General features: G+C 31.9%; 1 protein-coding gene across 3 annotated transcripts; it reads right to left on the bottom strand.

The window, feature by feature from the left end:
• Positions 1-5187: 5187 nt before the first annotated feature.
• Positions 5188-19929, bottom strand: LOC126687246 (uncharacterized). Of its 3 annotated transcripts, none has more exons than XM_050381750.2 (10): positions 19720-19929; positions 16641-19495; positions 13967-14443; positions 13156-13884; positions 10380-11204; positions 9652-10275; positions 8855-9538; positions 8046-8777; positions 6361-7182; positions 5188-6199 (listed from the first exon to the last, which is right to left on the bottom strand). In XM_050381750.2, exons 2-10 carry the CDS (start codon positions 19368-19370, stop codon positions 6188-6190), a joined length of 7635 nt encoding a protein of 2544 aa, XP_050237707.1. In that variant the 5' UTR covers positions 19371-19495; positions 19720-19929; the 3' UTR covers positions 5188-6187. The 3 variants fall into 3 exon arrangements, with proteins under 3 accessions (XP_050237707.1, XP_050237689.1, XP_050237713.1); XM_050381732.2 differs by having other exon boundaries at positions 5188-5950; XM_050381756.2 differs by having other exon boundaries at positions 5188-5765.
• Between the last annotated feature and the right edge of the window lie 1359 nt (positions 19930-21288).

Here is a 21288-nt window from a genome sequence, read left to right as displayed (position 1 = left end):
CATACCTGATAATTCCGGGCTATAATGGCTAGCAATCCAACCTCAACCACTCCATATTAAGAAAAGGACGTAGCCGGGGTTTGAACCCGCGACCTTTGGCGCCCAGATGGCTGAGGTTTAGACCACTAGACCAAACCTGTGCGGGCATAATATAAACTTATTGAATATTATATATATACATATATATAAAATTAATAATACTAAAGTTATTAATACTATGATTAAAAAGTATAAATAAAATTATAGTGACTTTTAAAAGTTGAAAATAAAAATATACTATATAAAAAAGGTGAAAATTAGAAAAAAAAAGGAAAAAAATACCAATAAAATAAAAAATGAAAGAAAATGAAAAATAGTTAAAATAAGGACAAAATAAAATTATTCTCTTAAATTTTTTGAAATTCATTTGCAAATTTCATCTATTTTAATTGAATTTGCAATTCTTCAAATTATAACCAAATCCAATTCCAATATTTCAATTTCAAGAATTGTATTAATAGATTCATTTATTCTACACAAAGAAATTCAAAATTACAAATGAATACCACATAATTTTATGAGAATATCACAAAAATACCACAAAAATGGCTCAACATTTCATACATTGTCACCTAACTCCATTATTTATCATTCCTACCACAAAAGTACAAAAGTTTACAACAAACACCATTCCATTAAAAAGGTGACACATGGCAAACATGATATTATCTCAATAAAAAGGAATAAAAACAGCTAGCACATGTGATTGGCGTGTCAGAGCGCGTCAGAGCGCGTCAGAGCGTCAGCCAATAGCACGCAAGCATCAACAAATTATAGACACAGTTTTGTAATATCATCTGATACATCTCCGATACATCTCTGATACATCTCCGAGATATCATTGATACATTCTCCAAAAAAATAAAATTGACAGTTTTTTATTTATCTTTTAAAAATATATTTTGATTAGATATCGTATTTTATTATTCCTGTATATTTATAAATATAAAAAAATCCACAAAATTATTCAAAGTAATATTTACAAAAATTAGAAAGTTAGTTTAATTAACTACAATAAATAATTATGTATCAATGAAGTATCAAACAAATATATGTAAAAAATATATAGTGTGTAAATTTAATAAAAATGTATTAATTTAGTAAAAATGTATCTATCATGTATCTATTTAAATACATTTAAAAATATATATATCGTGTATAAATTATGTATCAGCGATGTATCTATTAAATACATTTAAAAAAAATGTGTCTATCATGTTTATATATATATATATATTTTATAGAATTTGTCGATGATTTATTTGAATATATCAGATATGTATCCACGCTATAAATAATACTTCAACGATGGCAGTCCTTGAAAATAGAACTTGACAAATCAGAAATGTATCAGCGATGTATTAAATATGTATTATATATGTATCGGCGATATATTAAATTATATGTTTGATAATTTTTCAATTTTCAACGTAATTTGACAATAGTGTTTTTAAATATATATAAATTATGTATCAGATATGTATCACATATGTATCCGATATGTACCAAATATTTATCAAATATTTTGTATTTCTACTCATTTTTTTCCTTTCTTCCACCTTGGGCTTCCGGTCAAACCATGAAATCAAACCGATCGAATATAAACAAAACAATAAATATAATAATACTAATTAAAATGAAATAATTATTTCATTTTAATTAGTATTATTACATATATGTTTATAAGCTTTTCTCAATATAAAAACGAACCAATCGAATTAGTCAGTTCATTCAATCAATGTATCAAATATGTATCCATCATGTATAAATTATATATCGGAGATGTATTAAAAATATATTCGAATTACAATTAAATATAGTCGATTAGAATTCAATAAAATATGTATCGGAGATGTATCAGAGATGTATCTATTTTTTAAAATATAATAACAAACCGATTGAATTAGTCAGTAGATTTAATTAAATCGATAAAAAAATTAAAAAAAAATGTTTGAACGATCTAAGTTATATATCAGAGATGTATCAATTATGTATCGGAGATGTATCGTATATGTATCCAAATATGTATCGAAAATTTCACTATAGTTGTAAAAAAATAAAAATAAAAAAAGTAACATCACCATTCTCATATTCACTAGCAAATTAAAAGTTATTTTTAATAAAAATATTAAATTTTAACTAAAATTGGCTTAATAACTAAATAAACATAATTCAACAAAAAAGTTTGGCTTAACTACAGGTTCAGTGCTCTTTTCTGCTTTAAATTTCACTTCTTTTTTCATTTTTTAGGCTTAAAAACTTTTGCCAAATGTTAGTACTGAACTACTAATACCCACTAAATTCTAAATATCTCATCTTTATAACTAATTTATGATAAAAACGAAGAAAATTCCAAGAGAACCATCCAGATCTAACATTTTGTCCACCGCCACCATAAAATTTTGCAACATCAATTAAAAGTTGAAGTCTTTTTTCTTAAAAAAAATGGTAGTTTTTTTGACCCGTTTCTCATGATGGATGTGGAATACCAAAGAGAAAGATTTGGTTTCAAACGGGTCATCTTTTACTTTATCCACTATTGATTGAGGTTCAACATTGAGAGAAGTTGGTTCTGTTAAATTTTCTAAAAAGAATTTAGCCTCAGCAAAAAAGGTTAAGAGGAAATGGCACAGTGGGGAAGAGAGGAGAGTTGGTAATGTTGTGCCGTTTGATGGAGGGGTTTGTTTGTCATGGTCAGAATCTGACGTTCATGATTGGTCCATAGGTTAGGTTAAACCTCATGAATTTGAGTTTAATTTTGGTGCATAGTAGGACACGTGTAGGTTAATAGAAAAAGGTGGTGTTGGATGAAATAAAACACTCATATATAGTGGCAAAGTAAACAAACTTAATAAAATTGTATTGTGTGAAAAGTGGAGTCTTTTTTCTTGTTTTCTTGTTATTTTCTCTAATTTTAAAGAATGCATTAATTCCAAAAGGCTCTTAAAAATGAAAAAATGCAATGTTTCAAAAAAGAAGAAAAAGTGAAAAAAAAGGCAAAACTACTAAAAACCAGCCATCTTGAAACTTTTTCTCAATAGCACTCTGACGTAGGAAAAAACCATTGTACCCTTATTTTAATTTTTGTGTTTCAACTTTATCCTAAATTAAAACAATTGACAATTTAATTAATATGGCGACGACGACCAATTTTACTCTATTTCGCATTTTCGACTTTCAATTGTACCTTAAAATATTAAATTGACCTCTTTTCACTCGGATAATAATTAGATAAATTCTTCATATTTAGCATATATTCAAATTAATCTTTAATGTTATAAACACAAAAAATCTTTTTTCTCCACAAATTCGAAAAATTATTAATTTAAATTATTTAATAAATATTAATTCATTAATTTTTTTATATTTAATTGGACAAGCGCATCTAATTCCGCCGTTGCTTTCTTCCAACCCGTCGCTCGTATCTGCCAAACCGAATTTCATTTATCTTTCATGGGGAAAGACTAACTAGATCTGACTCGTCTTCCACCATCAAAGACGAGCGAATGTGAGTCAGAGCCCATCTTCGATGGAGGAAGACGATTTCCTCTTTCTCCATGGAAGGCTCAAGGAAGACAAGTCATAGCTCGTCTTCCATGGAGAAAGACAGGTTCATCTTCTCTATGGAAGCCGACCTGGTTCAATTAGACCGGGTTTGTCTCCTCCATAAAAGATGAACTGGATGGCAGATTTGAGGGCGACAGAGTCAGAGGCTTTGACAAATGTTGGCTTTAAATTATTTAAATTTTAATACAATTTTAAAAACTAATTAATTTTATTTAATTAATTTCTCACTTAAAATTAATTGAATTTTATTTTTTAAAGATAAAAGACTTGTTTGATTTTTTCAAGTACAAAAGAAAATGATATTACCCTTATATTTAGTTGTTTTAAATATTTTCATCTTTAAAGTAGTAAAATCGTCCAAAATTTTAATTTAAGATACAATGGAAAATTGAAAATGTAAAATAAAATAAAATTAACGATTTTACAACTTTGCCTTTTTCTTTTTACTACTAGAGCTTGTTATTCTGTTGGGTTCAAATCCCCCACTTGCCAATCTTATAAATGATATTTAAAATTCAGATTTCAAGCTCTGATAGCAAAACAAGTTGATATTATATCCTCAGTTGCTCACTATCTAATAGTAAATGACACTTCTCTAATTGTTTTTCAATTTGATTTTGTTTTCTTATTAATATTATATACTACATGAGAACTGAGAAGAGAATGGTCACACTGTCATTCATAGTAATTGTGTCCTGAATCTGGTTTGGCAATACTTCATTCGGAGTATTTCGTGGCTAATTTGGTTTTAAATTTGCTGTTGATGGAGATGACGTAGATTTGTCTAAGACACAAGAGTTTATTGTGGTAATGAAAAATCCACTTAAAGCACACATTTCTCCCAGATTTAACACTACTAGCAAACAGTAAATCAGCAACGGATTTCAAATCCGCTAGATAAATTGTTACTTACCGACGGATTTAAATCCGTCGCTAAGTCGCACTAATTAGATGGCGGAATTAATTATAATGAGCCTTCAAGGAGAATACCACTAAAATATTATGCTGTAAGAAGATTTTGTTCATAGATGTTAGCAGATTTTCTATTGAATATAATTTGGTAACTTATCTTTTAGTTTTATTAAGGATTGGAAAATAAAATTTAATATTATGAGTGATGTTTACTTATTGTAACATTGATACGTATTGTTAAAGTTTTGATAGATCGGTTTTAACCGGAATGGTATACATAGCGAAATCGAAACCATTCCATATGTATTTAATTATCTGTTGATTTCTTGAAATACATTTTTCGGTAACTTATTTACACTTTTACCTATCAAGTTTTGATTTTTTTCTGACTTTTTTTATTTACAAAAAATACTTATTTTTTTTTAATTTCACAAATACATTTTTCGGTTTTCAATTTCGGTTTTCGGTTTTTTCGGTTAGGTCGACCCAACCGACTATTTTTCAGTTTTTAATATTAAGAGTGATGTTTACTTATTGTAACATTGATACATATTGTTAAAGTTTTGATACCAATTATTATCACGGTCGGTTTTAACTGGAATGGTGTACGCAGCGGAATCGAAACCATTCGATAGGTATTTAATTATGGATTTGATCAACAAACAGCAATACAGCAAAATAAACAGATAGCACAAGAGATTTACGTAATTTAGCAATTACGCTTACAGGTGAAAGAATCAACCTATACGCTAACCATAAAAAAGAATACAAAGCTAGTTAGTAATCCGGTCAAAACCGGTCATGACAATTCCGGTCATAAGAAGTAAAGCTAATGGCCATACATCTGTACCTTTCTAGATAAGAAGTACAGCTGATCATTTAACAGCATTTGTAGGATAAATTATAAAATAACAAAAGAAGAAAGATATATGGCCATTAGCCTTGAGAAATTTTAGAAAAAAAACCATAGATACTCATTACACTTGCAAATTAAAATGGTGATCACTTACATAATTCTAGCAATGGAAAACATTTCATTTATCCTTGCTGCACTGCTTTTTTCACTATCCGTAAACTCTGCCCCATAAGCAAAAACAAACGGCAATCGACTTTCCTTTGCAAGTGTCCACGCAAAAAGGGTCTTTCCCGTTCCAGGAGGTCTCGAGAGAAGAACACCTTGTCATGCATAAACCCCGATGTATTTTGTGTTCCCAAAGAAGAGCTACCAGATTATCAAATCAAACAATCTGCATGAAACATGCATCTATTTACTAAAGGCGTAAACAATTACCCGAACAAATTTCACCCTTCATTCATAGTATTGCATAGGATTGCCCATATATATCATTGATTCATCAAGAAGGTCCCAAACATCACCGCCGAGTACCACTTCCTAATACATTGATTTTGTTTCACCCACATCTCCATCAGGCTGGTACATAGGATAATCAGAAATGGCATGTACAAAATGAAAGCATCAATAGGAATTGTACATGGGATCAGCTGTAAAAATCTTCCAGATCTCCGCAGCAGTGGTGTTTTGGCCTCATCTCTCAATTGATAAACATGCTAAAACCGTTGAGTATATATTGAAAGATTTAGAGGTTTGATATCACTATTCTTAGTTCCTCACCATCTGAAAGTAACTTATTCCTCCCAGTTTCTTTTTTCAGCTAATAAACTACATGACACAAGAAAGGTCACACAGTCACAATAGTTGTACCAGTGTTTGCTATTACAATCCTTATAGCTAGGCACTAATTCTTTAATTCTAGGTATAAATACCATAATGTACATGTATCATGTATGTGTTACTCATAAAAAGTTGTCAGCAGTACGTACCATTTCCATAGACAATGCTCGAATGGTGTCATTTAGGCTGCCCTCCCATTCCCATTCATATTCGTACTCTCCTGTTTGAACTCGCCATAATTTTGATGTAGTTACAACTCCTTGAGCAAATGTCTCCATTTTGGGACATTCTCTAATGATTACTTCATCTAAAGATGAGACATTGAAGTTAAATCTACCAGAGCAAAAGCTTGTGAGGCGTGGCAGACTGTTGAGTTCAAAATATTTTAGCCGACTCAAATGGATCTCATCTTCTACTCCATCTGCTTCGCTAGAAATTATTTCTTGTATCATTTCACATTCATTTATAACCATTCTTTCAAGTTGCACAAGACTTCTTGCAGTTGCCGGAGTCATCAGATTTATTAAACCATGACATTTTGATACTTCAAGAGCTGTTAGATATTGAAAAGATACCGAGGATGAAATTAAAACTTCCAATCTACCACATTCCACTACTTTAAGCACTTCCAGATGTTCAATAACCAGGGCTAGTCGCGAATCTTGCTCTATCAGGTGCTTAAGATTTGGCAGCTTCCACAGCTTTAGCCATCTTAAGTGTGCAAGAATTTGGTGGCCAGCTTCCACTTCACCAATGGTTATTTCTTCCAAAGAAGCATCTGTAAGAATAAGCATCTCCAGAACTCGGAGAGTATGAAGGAAGTTAAATAGCAAAACTGGTTGTTCGCCAGGAAAACAAGTAAGCTGAATGGCTTTTAGTCTGCCCAAGAATGGGATTCCAAATCTTCCAGACCATATATCTTTCACTGCGTTCCATTCTACTCTCAGTTCTTCTAAGTTTGGGAATGCAACCTAAAGACAAAAAACAATGTATTCAACAAAAGAAATAAGCTGATTAAAACAATAAAATAATCTGAACTGCCATGATATTTCATACTTCAGGATAATATATGGTTTATCAATTACTTCTATAGTTCTATTAAATATAAAAGTAAAGTGATGTTAAATCTATTTATTTTAACGTACTTACTATATTTGAAATTTTAGTGGACTTAACTTAAAAATAAGTTAAACTAAGGTATCCTATAAAAAGAGTAGGCAGTAAAATTTAATTTGAAATAAATAAATATAATATGTTATAAATACAAAAATGCTATATGGATTGAAAACGGAAATGCTAAAATACAAAATGGCCAAATGGAAAAAGCAACATAATTTATTTTATAAGGTTAATGTCATAAAAATTCACAAACTTTACACCTTTTCTCAATTTAATCACGACTTTTAAAAAGTGTCATATTTGGGCCCAAATTTTTGTTTTTCCCAAATCGATACACAGAGTCATAATTTCTCCAGTGCAATTTACTGAGGTGGAAGTCATTTTTCATTATGACCCTGTGTATCGATTTGTGGTGTCCAAATATGACACTTTTTTAAAGGCGTAATTAATTTGAGAAAACGTGTAAAGTTGGTGAATCTTTATGACATTAACCGTTTATTTTACAAGGATATTTTTTAAAAATCGAAATTTAGAAATTAAATGCATTTTTAAAATGAAAATGAAATGCCAAGATGCAGAACAAGTATATGTAGATAAAGAGATTTAATAATTAATTAACCTGAAAATATAAAAATAAAATTAATTTTGAAAAATAGAGCAACTAATTAAAATTCATACCATATTGAAAGAAAATCTAAGGAGTGAATGAACTGACCTTGCCACCAAAAATAGGTGGAAATAGAATATCCATGCCAAGTGTTCCACGGTCTGCTTCAACAACTATGCTTGATTCTTGCTGAGTTGAAAATGTTGAAGAAAACAAATTCATATTTGGACAGTCAGTTACATCAATGTATGTCAAGGATGGGCACTCGAGAACTTGATTTGCAGAGTAAAAACTTAACAAACTTGGCAAACACTCGAGAGAGATGGTCTCTAATGAAGGAAATATAATCTTATCTTCCAGAGTTAGTTCCTCGTCTCCTGTTGTTATGATATGTTCCACCAAAGAACTTCTCTTTACTTCCAAATACCAGAGGTTTTCAAGAGAGAGAGCTATGGACACTGTAAATATATGGGTCAATTTGCTGCAGTTTTGGACTTTCAACACTCTTAGCTCTTTTAAGCTCAAATTATCCTTGTTCCACACATGCCTCAACCTAGGCAAATCAATCAAATGCAGTTCCTGTAGACATCCCATAATACCCCATTCATTAGAATTATCAAATACTTGTTCTACTGAAGTGCACTTCTCTACAACCAGCTCTCGCAACCATTTCAAATGCCGCATATGATTTAGTGATAAAGCACTTGAGAAGGATGCACATTCATCTACCACCAACTTTTCTATTTTATTCAAGTGCTTGCACGGAGATGGACCGTGCCAGTTCTCTTTTAAGATGGGAAATTTAGAGAGTTTCAACTCCTTGAGTCCATGAAATCCAACCTAAAAAAATAATGAATATACTGTTAAAATGATATGAGAAAAATAATACTCAAACAAGACATTAACCAAACCCATACCAATTGCAAGTGTGATGCCTGAATTGTGGCATTGAGATCGCCATAATTTTCACATTTGAATTTACAATTTGGGAATTTGACACAATGCAGCTTTGGCGTTCTCAAGACTCCTGGACAGAAAATCCTCATATTGGGGCAACCTAATACAATCACTTTTTCCAGAGATGGAAAATTAAAGTTGTAACTGCCAGGACAGAAGCTACTCAGGCTATGTAAATCTTCAAGTTCTATGTTTCTTAATTTACTGAAAACAATCTCATCTGTTGTCTTGTCTTCTTCACTTTCCACTATTTCCATCATCATATCACAAGATTCTACTCTCAATCTCACAAGTTGCACCATACTTTTGGCCACGGGTAGCGGTACGAGGCTCATCAATTTATCCAAATCTCGTACTTCTAGAGTTGTTAGATTTTCGAAAGCAGCATAATGATGGTAACTTATTCGTGGGAGAATTACGGCACCATCATGTCCTTCCAAAAAGAATAACTCTTCGAGAGATGAACTACCGACAGCAAGCTTTTCCAGATTAGGCAATCTTCGAAGAAAATCAATCAGACACAAACATGATTTTCTTGAAACAGAAATCAGCTCCACAATTTTTACTTTGGAAATAAATTCACAGTCTACTATATTACTGGTGGAGTTGCTGTCTAATGACAACTCTTCCAAATTGGGAAGTACCTAATACACAAACAACTACTCAGAAAAGAATAGGAATTCAAAAGTCAAATTATGAGCAAGAATGACCAGTTTTAGATAATTTAAATGAGAAAGGACTTAACAAATTAACTGACCTTAAGGCGGTCAACAGGTGCATTTTTTTCGATATCAAGCTCTTCCTTTCCCAGCCTTATCTTCCTTCCAAAATCTATCTTCAGATTTGGACAGTCATGTATGCTAATCTTCGTCAATGAAGGACAAATGATCTCAGACACTACTTGTTCCTCCATTTCGATTATTCCTTCCATCATGAGACAACTTTTCAGATGTACCTCTTGGAGTTTAACAAGAAACAAGGACACAGTCTGAGTAAATGCATACTTCAAGCTGTTACAGTTTTCCACTTTGATCACTGTAAGGTTCCTCAAGTTCAAAATTTTTGTAGGATCCTCGTTCCATAAACTTCTCAACATAGGTAGGTCGCTTAAGCGCAATTCACGTAATCGAGGCAGCAACCCAGCTCTTACTATAGACATTCCTTCCAAGTCGAATACTTCTTCTATTGATCCACACTCTCTTACTTCCAATGTTGTTAGCTTGTTCAATGAGTGCAGCAGATTGGCTGATAGAGCTTTTGCCAATGATGCACACCCATCCACTGTCAGAGATTCTACATCGAGGAAGCGCCGCCACAGGTGCTTGTCATGCCAATGCTCTTTTAGAGCCGGAAACTCGGACACCTTGATACGTTTTTCGACCTATTAATACCAGACATTTGATGTTTTTCACGTAAGAACATAGTTAGGGATGACAAAGTAACACTAACACATTTAAATTAAAGAGATTAGAAACAAATACACACCCCTTGTGGTAGGAGACGCTCCACAAACAGATATGAGATGGTGGCGTTAAGGTTTCCCTCCCAATAGTGATTACCCTGTGAATTTTTAGACTTTCTGACTGATCGTAGCTTTGGTGTGCTCAAGACTCCGGTAGAGAAAATCTCCATCTGAGGGCATTTGTAAACTAATACTTCTTCTAACAATGGGAAACTAAAGGCTTGATTCCCTGGGGTAAAGCTGGTGAGACTAGGTAAGCTTTGAAATTGCAAACTTTTCAATTTGCTAAAAACCACCTCATCCTGTGTCTCATCTCCATCGTTTTCCACCACTTCAGTCATCATACCACAGTTATCTAGGCTCATTTCGGTGAGGTTTACCATAGTTTTTGTTGTCGACATAGTAAACAAGCTTTCCAACTTCCTACATAGACTTACTTTTAGAGTCACCAAATTTCGGAAGGATGATGCTGATTGCACTATTTTGCTTAAACTAACACAACTCTCAATTGTGAGAGTCTCAAGGTATTGAGTAACTGGTTTCAATCTGGCGTCTTGCTTCCATATATGCTTTAATTTACGGGCATTAATTATGAACAAATGTTTTAGCGGAACATAAACTGCATCCTCATCTGAGAATAGCTCTTCTAAAGAACCTTTGTCAACAACAAGTTCCTCCAGACTGTGTAGTGTTTTGAGGAAACCAAACAGAATGATGCTTGATTCGGGACTTAAGGATTGCAGTCGAAGTACTTGTAATTTGGAAAAGCAGTTGGCAGGATATTGACCAATCTGTATTCTCAGCAAATCCTTGTGGTGTAGTGTCAATTGCTCCAAGTTCTGATTGAGCTGCATGTGGCAAGAGATCAAAATTTTAGAAAATAAATAGAAGAAAAATAAGCAAACCTCTATCAGAATTTATTATTTGATTTATTTTATATTTTACTGATAATGAATAATTTACAAAAAGTTGGTATTATACTACGTGAATGTGATTCATCAATATATGTATTCTTTTAATATTCTATTATTACATTAACATTAACATTAACTTTTAATAATGACTAATAATAATTCATATATTTTATAAAAATAAATAACAGAAACATTAATTTTTATAAAAAAATGTTATAAATGAAAACCAGTCTTCTATGATTGACATTTACCCCTTTTATGCTTATAGAGATTCTCCAAGCAATTTAAGCTTCGATTATGCTCTATTCAGTCATCAATCATCATCAAACGTGATCCAAACACTGGTTTGCTTTTTTACTATCATGTTTGATGCCTAAATTGTCTAAGGGTTTTTCTCCACTTAAAGTAGTGGTAAAAGTAACATAACTAAACCACTGACTTAACATAAATATAAGCAAAATTTTGGTATTATTTCCAACAAATGTCCATAGTTTTTTTTTTTTTAAATAAACAAACGTCCATAGTTGTTGTGCTAATTTTAAATGAATCTAGATTTTGGATATGGAGCTCTTGAATCAAGTTAAATTTCCATTTCAACTTTATAGGTTCAATATAAATTATAAAAAATAAATATAATTATAATTTCAAAATTTAAAATTTAAAATTTAAAATTTAAAATTATCTTTATGTTAATCTAATTATTACAAAATATATAAGGCTAATAGGCTGAAAAAACCCTGACCTTTTTTTTTATTTTCAATTCCACCCCGATATTGCAATTTTTTCAATTTTACCCTATTTTGCATTTTTAGTTTTCAATTGCACCCTGAGGCATTCAATTGAACTCTTTTTATTTGGCTAATATTCAAAATAGATACTTTATATTTATCAAAAAATCTAAATACTTTTTAAAGTTATAAATTATACAAAAAAGCCATCTTCTCAATAAAATAAAAATAAATAAATTAAATTTAAATTAATTAATTAATTTTTTTTAAAAATAAAATTGGGAGGAGAGAAGCTCCTCACCGGAGGAGCAGATCTGCTCCTCCGGCAAGGAGGAGCTCCTCCGTTGAGGAGCAGGTTGCTCCTCGCCTGAGGAGCTTCTGCTCCTTGCCGGAGGAGCAGATGCTCCTCCAGCAAGGAGCAGCCGGAGGAGGAGCAGCTGCTCCTCCCAAAATTTAAAAAAACTATATTTTATAATTAATTAATTCAAATTTAATTTATTTATTTTTATTTTATTGAAAAGATGGCTTTCCGGTGGTTTCTGATGGTAGGTGATAAGCGGAGTTTGGTCGATTGGTCCGGTGATGGTAGGTCCGATGAAAGCGGAGTGAGGTGTATTAAAAATTAATAATGAATTATAATTAAGATTTTATTATGGATTTATTTGAAACTTTTTTAAGTTTAAGGATTTATTGAATTTTTTCTATATGAAAAAAGTATGAAATGATCCATCAATATATTTGTTTTATATATTTTAATCCTTATAATAAGAAAATTATTTTTTTTTTTTATCTCAGGGTGCAACTGAAAATCAAAAATGCGAAATAGGATAAAATTGAAAAAATTGCAACGTCAGGGTGGAATTGAAAATTAAACGAAAGGCCAGGGTTTTTTCAACCTATTAGCCAATATATAAATATAAAAGTCAAGTAAATTAACCATAAAACTGGTGGCTAAAAACTAAAGTAAAATTAATGAAGGAATGCATGCAATGTATGCAGTGTATTATATTTAAATATTTATCCATGAACCATAATTTGAATCAATTTAAATTCATTAATCAATTAAATTCAAAATTAAAGTTCCGATATTTGTTTCTAAATATCTAGTAAATTTATTAGCCGCATAGATGAATTGATAGGAGAAAAGAAATAATTACCTTTTCAAACATAAAAAAGGGTTGAAAAGAGACATTGCGTTGGCTGCCTCCTCTATGTGCTTCTTCTTCTGAACCAAACATGATTGCGCTGTCACATTCAATTAACCTCAAATATTTCAACTTTGGCCACTCGGCACTATGCCTCCCCGAATAGAAACTCTTTAATTCCGGAAGCTGATCAAGTATAAAAGAAGTGAGTTGAGGAAACTTAAAATAAAGGTCTGATCCTGCGCTTTCACTTTTCGCTGCGATTTCCTCTACTCCGCATCTTTCTATTGATAAACTTTGAAGCTGAGAAAGGCACGTGGCTATGGACGTTGGAAAGATATTTTTCAGCGCGTCACAGCCATAAATTGCCACAGAATGTAGTTCTTGAAAAGTAAAAACTGTTGGTGGATCCTTATTCCATATGTTCTTCAGTTTGTCAAGGCCGGTAATTTGCAATTCTCTCAGCTTAAATTCTCCCACAACGTCTGTGTCTTCTTCAGCATTCGACTCTTGGAATTTAAATATTTCTTGCAGTGAATCACAATACCCAATCCTCAACTCCTCCAGTGTATGGAATCGGGGCAAGTCGTCAGGTGGAAAAACCATTAATAGACTTGGACAATGACGAATTTTCAAGGCTTTTAACTTGGAGAAGGAATTAGGCATGAGCTGACTGTGCCATATGTTTGCCAAGTTACCCATGGATTCAAGATGCAATACCTCTAACTTAGGAAACATAACCTGAAATGCTAATTCCAGTTAGTACAAATAATAACTGCAAACATGAAAAACAGAGACATGAGAGACAAAAAGAGAGCGTCACCATTCCATTAAAGAGAGAGTTCTTCTTCTTCTTCTTTTTTGAGAATTTGTCTGCCTCTGAGTTGATTTGTTGGGTACCGGCAATGAAGGTAGTGAAAGCAGTGCAGTTGAAAATATACAATTCTTTAAGAGACTGAAAGTCAGTTGGATGCCCAGTGCAGAATCTCCTTAACTTCCGAAGATCTCCAAGCATCAAGATTTCCAATTTAGGGAAACATATCTTTGCCGTCTCCTCTTCATCATCTACAGAGTCCTCTGTGACAATTATCTCTTCAATGAGCTTACAATCTCGTATGTCGATTTGTTTGAGCTGTGAAAGACTTTTAACCATTGAAGTTGTAAATAAATGTTGCAAATTCTGGCACTTCTGAACAATCAAGGTTGTTAAATTTGAAGATGTGATGGAGAGGTGGTCTTGCCATATCTTTTTGCAACAAACTGATGTTATAGTAAGATTCTCCAAGTTAGGAAGAGAAACCTGCAAATAGGATTTTCAGTAAGAAACAAAATTAATAATCCTTAGTTTGATGCTACATAATTAAATGAGTGTATAGTTGCAGTGTAAAGAAAATGGCAAAATTATTTATTAAACCATAATATATATATAGATATAATCACTTATATTTTTCTTTTATCAAGTTTAAACATAAAAAAAATTAATTAAATTTATTAAGTTCTGGTTCGCTTCAGTTTGAAAATTTATAAATTCAATGTGATTCAAATTCGATTCAAAAAAAATGGTGCAAAATCGAGCTGACCGAAAAAAACTAAACTAAAACTTGAAAAACAAACATTTGGTTATAAAAAATTAAATTTCTCAAAACTCTGTTCGGTTGGTTTGGAACCAAAATAAATTATATTTCAAAATCAAACCGATATATAAATATTGACTTTTTTAATTTCTAAAGCGAACTGAACTGAAATATATTAAATTTAACTGACTTCTTAAAATTGTTTTGGGTTTTATTAGGAAATTGTATTTTGAACTTATTTAAAAGAAAATTATAAAATAACAAAAACAAAAAAAATGTTATGGTCTAATAAGTATTTATATAATATTTTTTTAAAAAAAAATTATTGATTTGTTGACTTTTTTGAAAGAAAATTTAGTTTAAAGATCAAACTGAATTTTATTTTTGACAATCATAGCCTTTGTTGACTTTTTTAAAGTCAATGAGAAATTAGTAATTACAATCTAACCTCATGTTTATGTTTGTTTTATTAGTGATTAAATATCGGACCAGCTAGTTGTCTGGACTAAGCAACGCAGAAAACTAGAAATCTGGTGCAACCAGATCAAACTGGTGGTTGATTGAACAGTCTAAACAGCCGGTTGAACCGGTGACGGATAAATCAGTCGCTAATTCTTAAAAAAAATTATAAATTTTACTCAACCGGTGGTTAAACCGAAAACCGATGGCCTCACAGGTTCAGTTTTTAAGACACTGTGTTTTATCAAAATTTACTTAGGAATGAGAATGTGATAACATCTTCAATGAGAATTTTCATTCCTTCCATCACCTGGCTATCGGAATGAACTTTTCATTCATACTAGAATCAAATCAAAATTTAATAAAAATTATAAATAAATAAAAACATAATTACAAAAATATCTCAAAACATAATGTAATATATATTATTTATTTATTTTAATTTAATAAACAAATAAATTAAAAAATAATTTTTTTCAATTAATTTTTTAATTTTTATCCAAAATTATGTATTGATAAGAAATTTTAAAAATTAATTGAATCTCATTCCTAGGGTTTGTGAAAAAATGAACCAAAGAATTCGATTCTTGGGTTAAGTTTGGACATAAAATAAATTTTGTTAAGTTCTAATATAAATCGAATTGAAAAAAACTAAAAAATCAAATCAATCGATAAATTCAGTTTAGTTTGATATTATAAAAATTTGGTTTTTTGGTTCATATCGCTTTTGGTTATAATTTTTTTTATTACCTTCTAATGTAAACCATACCGAACCAAAAAACAATGAACTTAGGGTGTTTTTATCAAAATGAAATTTTTTCTTACGATATTAGAATTTGTTTGAATTGGCTTAACCATTACTAATTTCAAATGTTTAATTGGGTAGAATTTTAACTAAATTCCATTTAACACAAAGAATAAACTTTGTTTAAATTAATAAGAAAATGTTAATTTATAAAAATGATTTTACAAAATTAATGAAAATATTTATTCACAATTAACTATAGTAATAAAGATGAATGGAAACTGGTGTTCTTTTATATAATATAGAAAAGAAAAGAAATAAATTAAAGAAAAAATAACCAATAGCAATTTAAAGCATACAAGTAGGTGTACACGTCCAAATCCTTTTTTTAAACCTGAAAATCTGCGAAATGTTGCACTGGAAAAATAGATTCTGATACAAATATAATGATGAGACAAAAATCATCTCAAATTGCTTTCATGATTACATTGAATTTGAATATTTAGTTTTACCATTTTGTTTAGAACTGATGAAGAAAACTGTGACATTGCTGATAATGTAAAGAAAACTCTAAAATGTTTAATGTATGGCTTAGCAAATATTTAGCAGAAGTTTAGGAAAAGTTAATAGAAGTTACGGTTTTAGTTAGTTGTTGTTGTGTATTTACACATAAAGAAGTTAGCAATTGAAAATGCCAAGAGCTTAGTGTATAGACATACCAGTCTGTTGAAAAGTGTCAATGGCTCAGCCTCTGATGATACACCTTCCTGAAATGCTGGATCATCAACTGATAACTGTTTGTTGCAAAAGCTTCTGAGCCGTGGTAGATCGTTTAGTGTCAAGGAGCGTAGCTGGGTCAACTCAAAATTAACAATTTCTTCCTGCTTACTGCAAGATAACAAAAACAGAGTTGTTAATCTCTTACAATCTCTAACTTCTAAAATTTTCATTTTGCTGAAAGACCCTGCTGTTGGCCGACCATTACAAAGGTTCTCCAAGCTCATCAGATTATTCAGAAACAATGACTGTAGATTGGGAAATGCCGGACATGAAGACAGCTTTGTTGAATCGACAAAATGTTGAATCACAGGAACATTCCGGACATGAAGATACTTCAATTGCCGGAAGCCATCCCCATCAAGGTCATACAACACATTCTCAGTTCCTCCCACTTCATCTAAATATAGATCATCAGCTTCCTTCAACAACTTTAGTACCCCGGGCTCAAAATGAATGTTTGTTTTGAACTTGAGCTCCAGCGTTCTTTCGGATTGTTCATTCATTCTCGAGTTCCGTACATCTCCTATAACTATTCTGTAGTTTTCCAACACTTTAAAACTAAAGAAGAGAGACTTTGGTATCATCTTGTGATCTAGAACTTGCATTTCCAGAACTGTCAGGCGAGACAAATGCTCCAACTCTTGAAGGCTTGCGTTACCTTCGGCCTCCCACTCTTTAAAGCCGTTGCCCAAATACAATTCTTCTAACATGGTCAACTTTGATAAGACATAAGCATGAATAACTTTCAGTTTCGAGCAATTGCTCAAATCTAGAATCTTGAGCCGAGTTAATTGTTCTATTTCCTTGGGCAGCTCTACTATATAGGCGTCAACAAGACTCAAGATCTTTAGTTGCCTAAGCTCTCCAATGATAGATAAATTATCTAAATGGCAACGGTGTAAACACAAGGTTTGCATGTTTGTTAAGAAATTGATGGATGAAGGAAGGCAATCAAAATGCATTCCTGTAAAATCCAACACTTTGAGTTTCGTAACTCCTTCGAAAAATGAATTAGAGACTTTCAAAGAAATATCTTCAGTAAGGAGCAGCAACAGCTCTGCATTTGGGCATTCAAACTTCAAAATTTCCGAATCAGATCCAGAAAATTCTTGGAAATCACAGAAGGGCAAAGAAATTTTAGCGCAATCCTTATCCGGCAATTCCGTCAATGTAGCACCACTTCGACAAGTAAATGCATGTTTCTCTCCGCATGCAATAGAGAGAGCAGCATCTCGAACGATGTCGTGCAATTTGACATACCCATACATGTCACCTTTCATTAACAAGCAACAATCTTGAAGGTCGTTGATCAGCTTGTACACTCTTTTCCTTGCATCCTTGACAGTAGGTCTCTCTTTAAATAAACCGAGACCCATACTGCATCTCAACAAGTACTCTGTTTGAATGTTGGATTGACCACACAGCGCACAAAGCAAGAAAAATGATTTGATTTCATCACCAATCAGTTTCTTGTAGCTCGACTTTAAGGACTGGTGCACTTTCAAGTCTATTTCTTCATCCTTAAAGTCGGATAGTTGCTGCAACTTCTCCTCCCAGATTCCTAACTCCTTACTATTCCGCAAGTCCCCCGCAACAAGTTGAATCAGAAGCGGCATTCCTGCACATTTTTTGACAACTTCAATGGCAATAGTAACAAATTCTAGATCCTTAGCATGAGTCACAACCTTTGCAAACATACTGCAAGCCTCTTCATGAGTTAGAACTTGAAGCATGAATTCTTTTTCTGCATCCATCTCATTTACTAATACACGTTTCTCTCTTGAAGTCAGCAAAATTTTGCACTCTTTGCCATCAGCTCCGGTCGGTAATCCTATTTGATGTAAATCAATTTTCTTCCAGATATTATCTAGAATTATAAGAACCTTCTTATCTTTGATCCTCTCAAACAGATGACTTGCACGGACAAGTCTATCCTCCACGTCGAAGTTCACACCTAAGACACCAGCAATTATTTTTTGAATTTCTCCAAGTTCAGGTTTTTCAGATACGGCAACGAAAACCACATCATCGAACAGCTTCTCTGTCAAAGCGAGACCATGGACCTCCTTTGCTAGTGTGGATTTCCCCACACCGCCCATTCCCCACACTCCAACCCTGTTGAGATTAGGATCCTTAAGAGCCTCCATAACTTGCTTCAGAATGGACAGCCTTGATTCAAGTGCTTCAAGGGTAAAAACAGATGGATCCACATGCTGCTGACGTCGGGGACGGTGGGAAATTGGATGAAGACCCGCTTCCTGCTGATCCAGCTGATCAATTGCGGAAGCTTTCTCCTCAGCTTTCTTGCTCAGCTGGTACCGAGTCTTCAAACTGGGACACAATCCGGCGAAACATCTCATCCTGGCTGCTTCATGTTCGGCATTAACGAGCACCTGGGCCTCTTGAATGGCTGTTCCTGAATGGGACAGCCAGTTTCGAACATTCTCGTAGACAACTTCCCCATTTCTTTCAGCGTCGCCAACGGAGTCCTGCAACCTGTCTCTTTTGTCCTTCAATTTGGCAGTCAAATCATGAAGGCTCCGAACCTTGGTCTTGAAGGTGAAGGGATAACTGATACGTCGTTTGATGGGGAGAAGAACATAGTGTACAAAAGGGTCCTTACAGATTTCAATGAACGGGGAAAGAAAGGTTTCCAGTATTGCAGCCATAATTCTTTTGAATGCAAGTAATACAAGGCAAAATGAGAAACAGTAATTTCAATGAAGAAAAGATGGAGAAAACGAAGAGAATGGTAGCAGTGCCCATCATGTGCCACTGCCATTAATGACGCCAACTGCATTGCAAAGTCAACTATTAGATTTGAAAATAAAAAATACTTCCAACTGAGAATAAAATTCAGGGGAGAGATCGAAGCCATTTAGGTTTTAAATAATTAAACCTAAATCCAAATTCAAGTGATTATTTGAAGAATTAGAGACAACGACAACAACAAATGACTTGAAATCCAAATTCAAGAGATTATTTGAGTACTGAACCTTTCAAAATCAGTATCAGTACCTTAATAGCAGCTTTCTTACTCTCCTCCGACTGGCTATTGACAAGGCTTTCACCGCCGTCAATGGAATCGACGAGAATGTTAAAACTCCAACAGTATTCAATCAAAATTTAACTAAAATTTACACAATACAATTTGTAAAGATGATCGGAAGATTAAAAGTTGACAAATGATAAAAGTTTAACATTTTTTAAGTTACACTATATGTTTATCTAGTTTGCTCCCAAATGGATTAAATGGCTACTTTTTCTGTTCCATGATGTACTCCTATTATATAGAAAAGTTACAAGTTTGACCTCACACAGTTATATGGAGTCCAGATTATGTTAACTTTTAAAATAAATTTAAATTATATTGAATTGAATTGTTAAATTAATAAAAAAGGAAAATTGTATATTAAATAGATTGCAAAATTTAAAATATCTAATCATAGCTTAGTCTAATGTTAAATTTATAATTATATTATATATAAATCTTATAAGAAAAATTAAAAAAAATGAAAAAAAAATGACAATATAAATTATCTAAAATGAAAATAAAGTTAATTACATTATATCAAATCGATATATTTATTATATTTTAAATAGTCCAAGGAAAGAATAAATTTAAACAAATATAAATTAAATATTATATAAACCTAATATACTTTATCCAAAGAAAAACATAGTATAAATAGGAGTATAAACAATTGTTATAGCTACAACCATGTATGAAAGATTTATCAAAATTATTATCATTTGTATTTTGACATAATCTAACTTATTACGACTTGTATCAATATCTATGTTGAACGATTGCTCGATTGAATCAACAATAGTGTCTTGGCAGAAGACATGAAGTTTGTCATGGTTATTGTAGAAAATCATATTTCAAATATGAAATTTGGAAGAATATGCGTGTTTCTCTTATTTATTTTAAAAAGCAAAGTGTTATATTGTATAAAAAAAGTTATGGATAACAAATCTAAAAATATAACAACTATATTAAACATGTTGATGCACTGAAAAAAAAAATCAAAACAAAAAAGATAAACAAAAAATAACCAAAAGATAAACAATCATAATGCATAGAAAATTTTAAAATTTATATTCTAAAATCCAATTTTATTATAATATATATATATATATATATATATATATATATATATATATATATATATATATATATATATATATATATATATATATATATATATACAAATACTACTCCCTCCGTCCCACTTTAGAAGTCCCATTTGACTTTACACACAGATTAAGAAAATATTAATTATTCTTATCTTTTCATGTTTTTTCATGTGTTGCCCCTATTAATGATAGTGGAATTTTCCATAAAACTCTTTTAAGATAACTAAAATAAGGGTAAAATGGGGTATTTAATGGAAAAGTATTCTAAAAATAATAATGGGACTTTTTAAATGGGACATCCCAAAATAGAATATGGGACTTCTTAAACGGGACGGAGGGAGTATGTATACTCTCCCTCCTTCCCTCCCTCCCACTCTCTTCATTTTTTTTCTCTTACTCTCCATCACTCCTTTTTCGAATTGTCGCCGTTCTATTCCGCTGCTCCAC

Source organism: Mercurialis annua, linkage group LG1-X, assembly GCF_937616625.2.
Source record: "Mercurialis annua linkage group LG1-X, ddMerAnnu1.2, whole genome shotgun sequence".
Classification (NCBI taxonomy): domain Eukaryota; kingdom Viridiplantae; phylum Streptophyta; class Magnoliopsida; order Malpighiales; family Euphorbiaceae; genus Mercurialis; species Mercurialis annua.
Note: the sequence above shows the minus strand (reverse complement) of the source record. Positions and strands in the feature narration are given on the sequence as shown.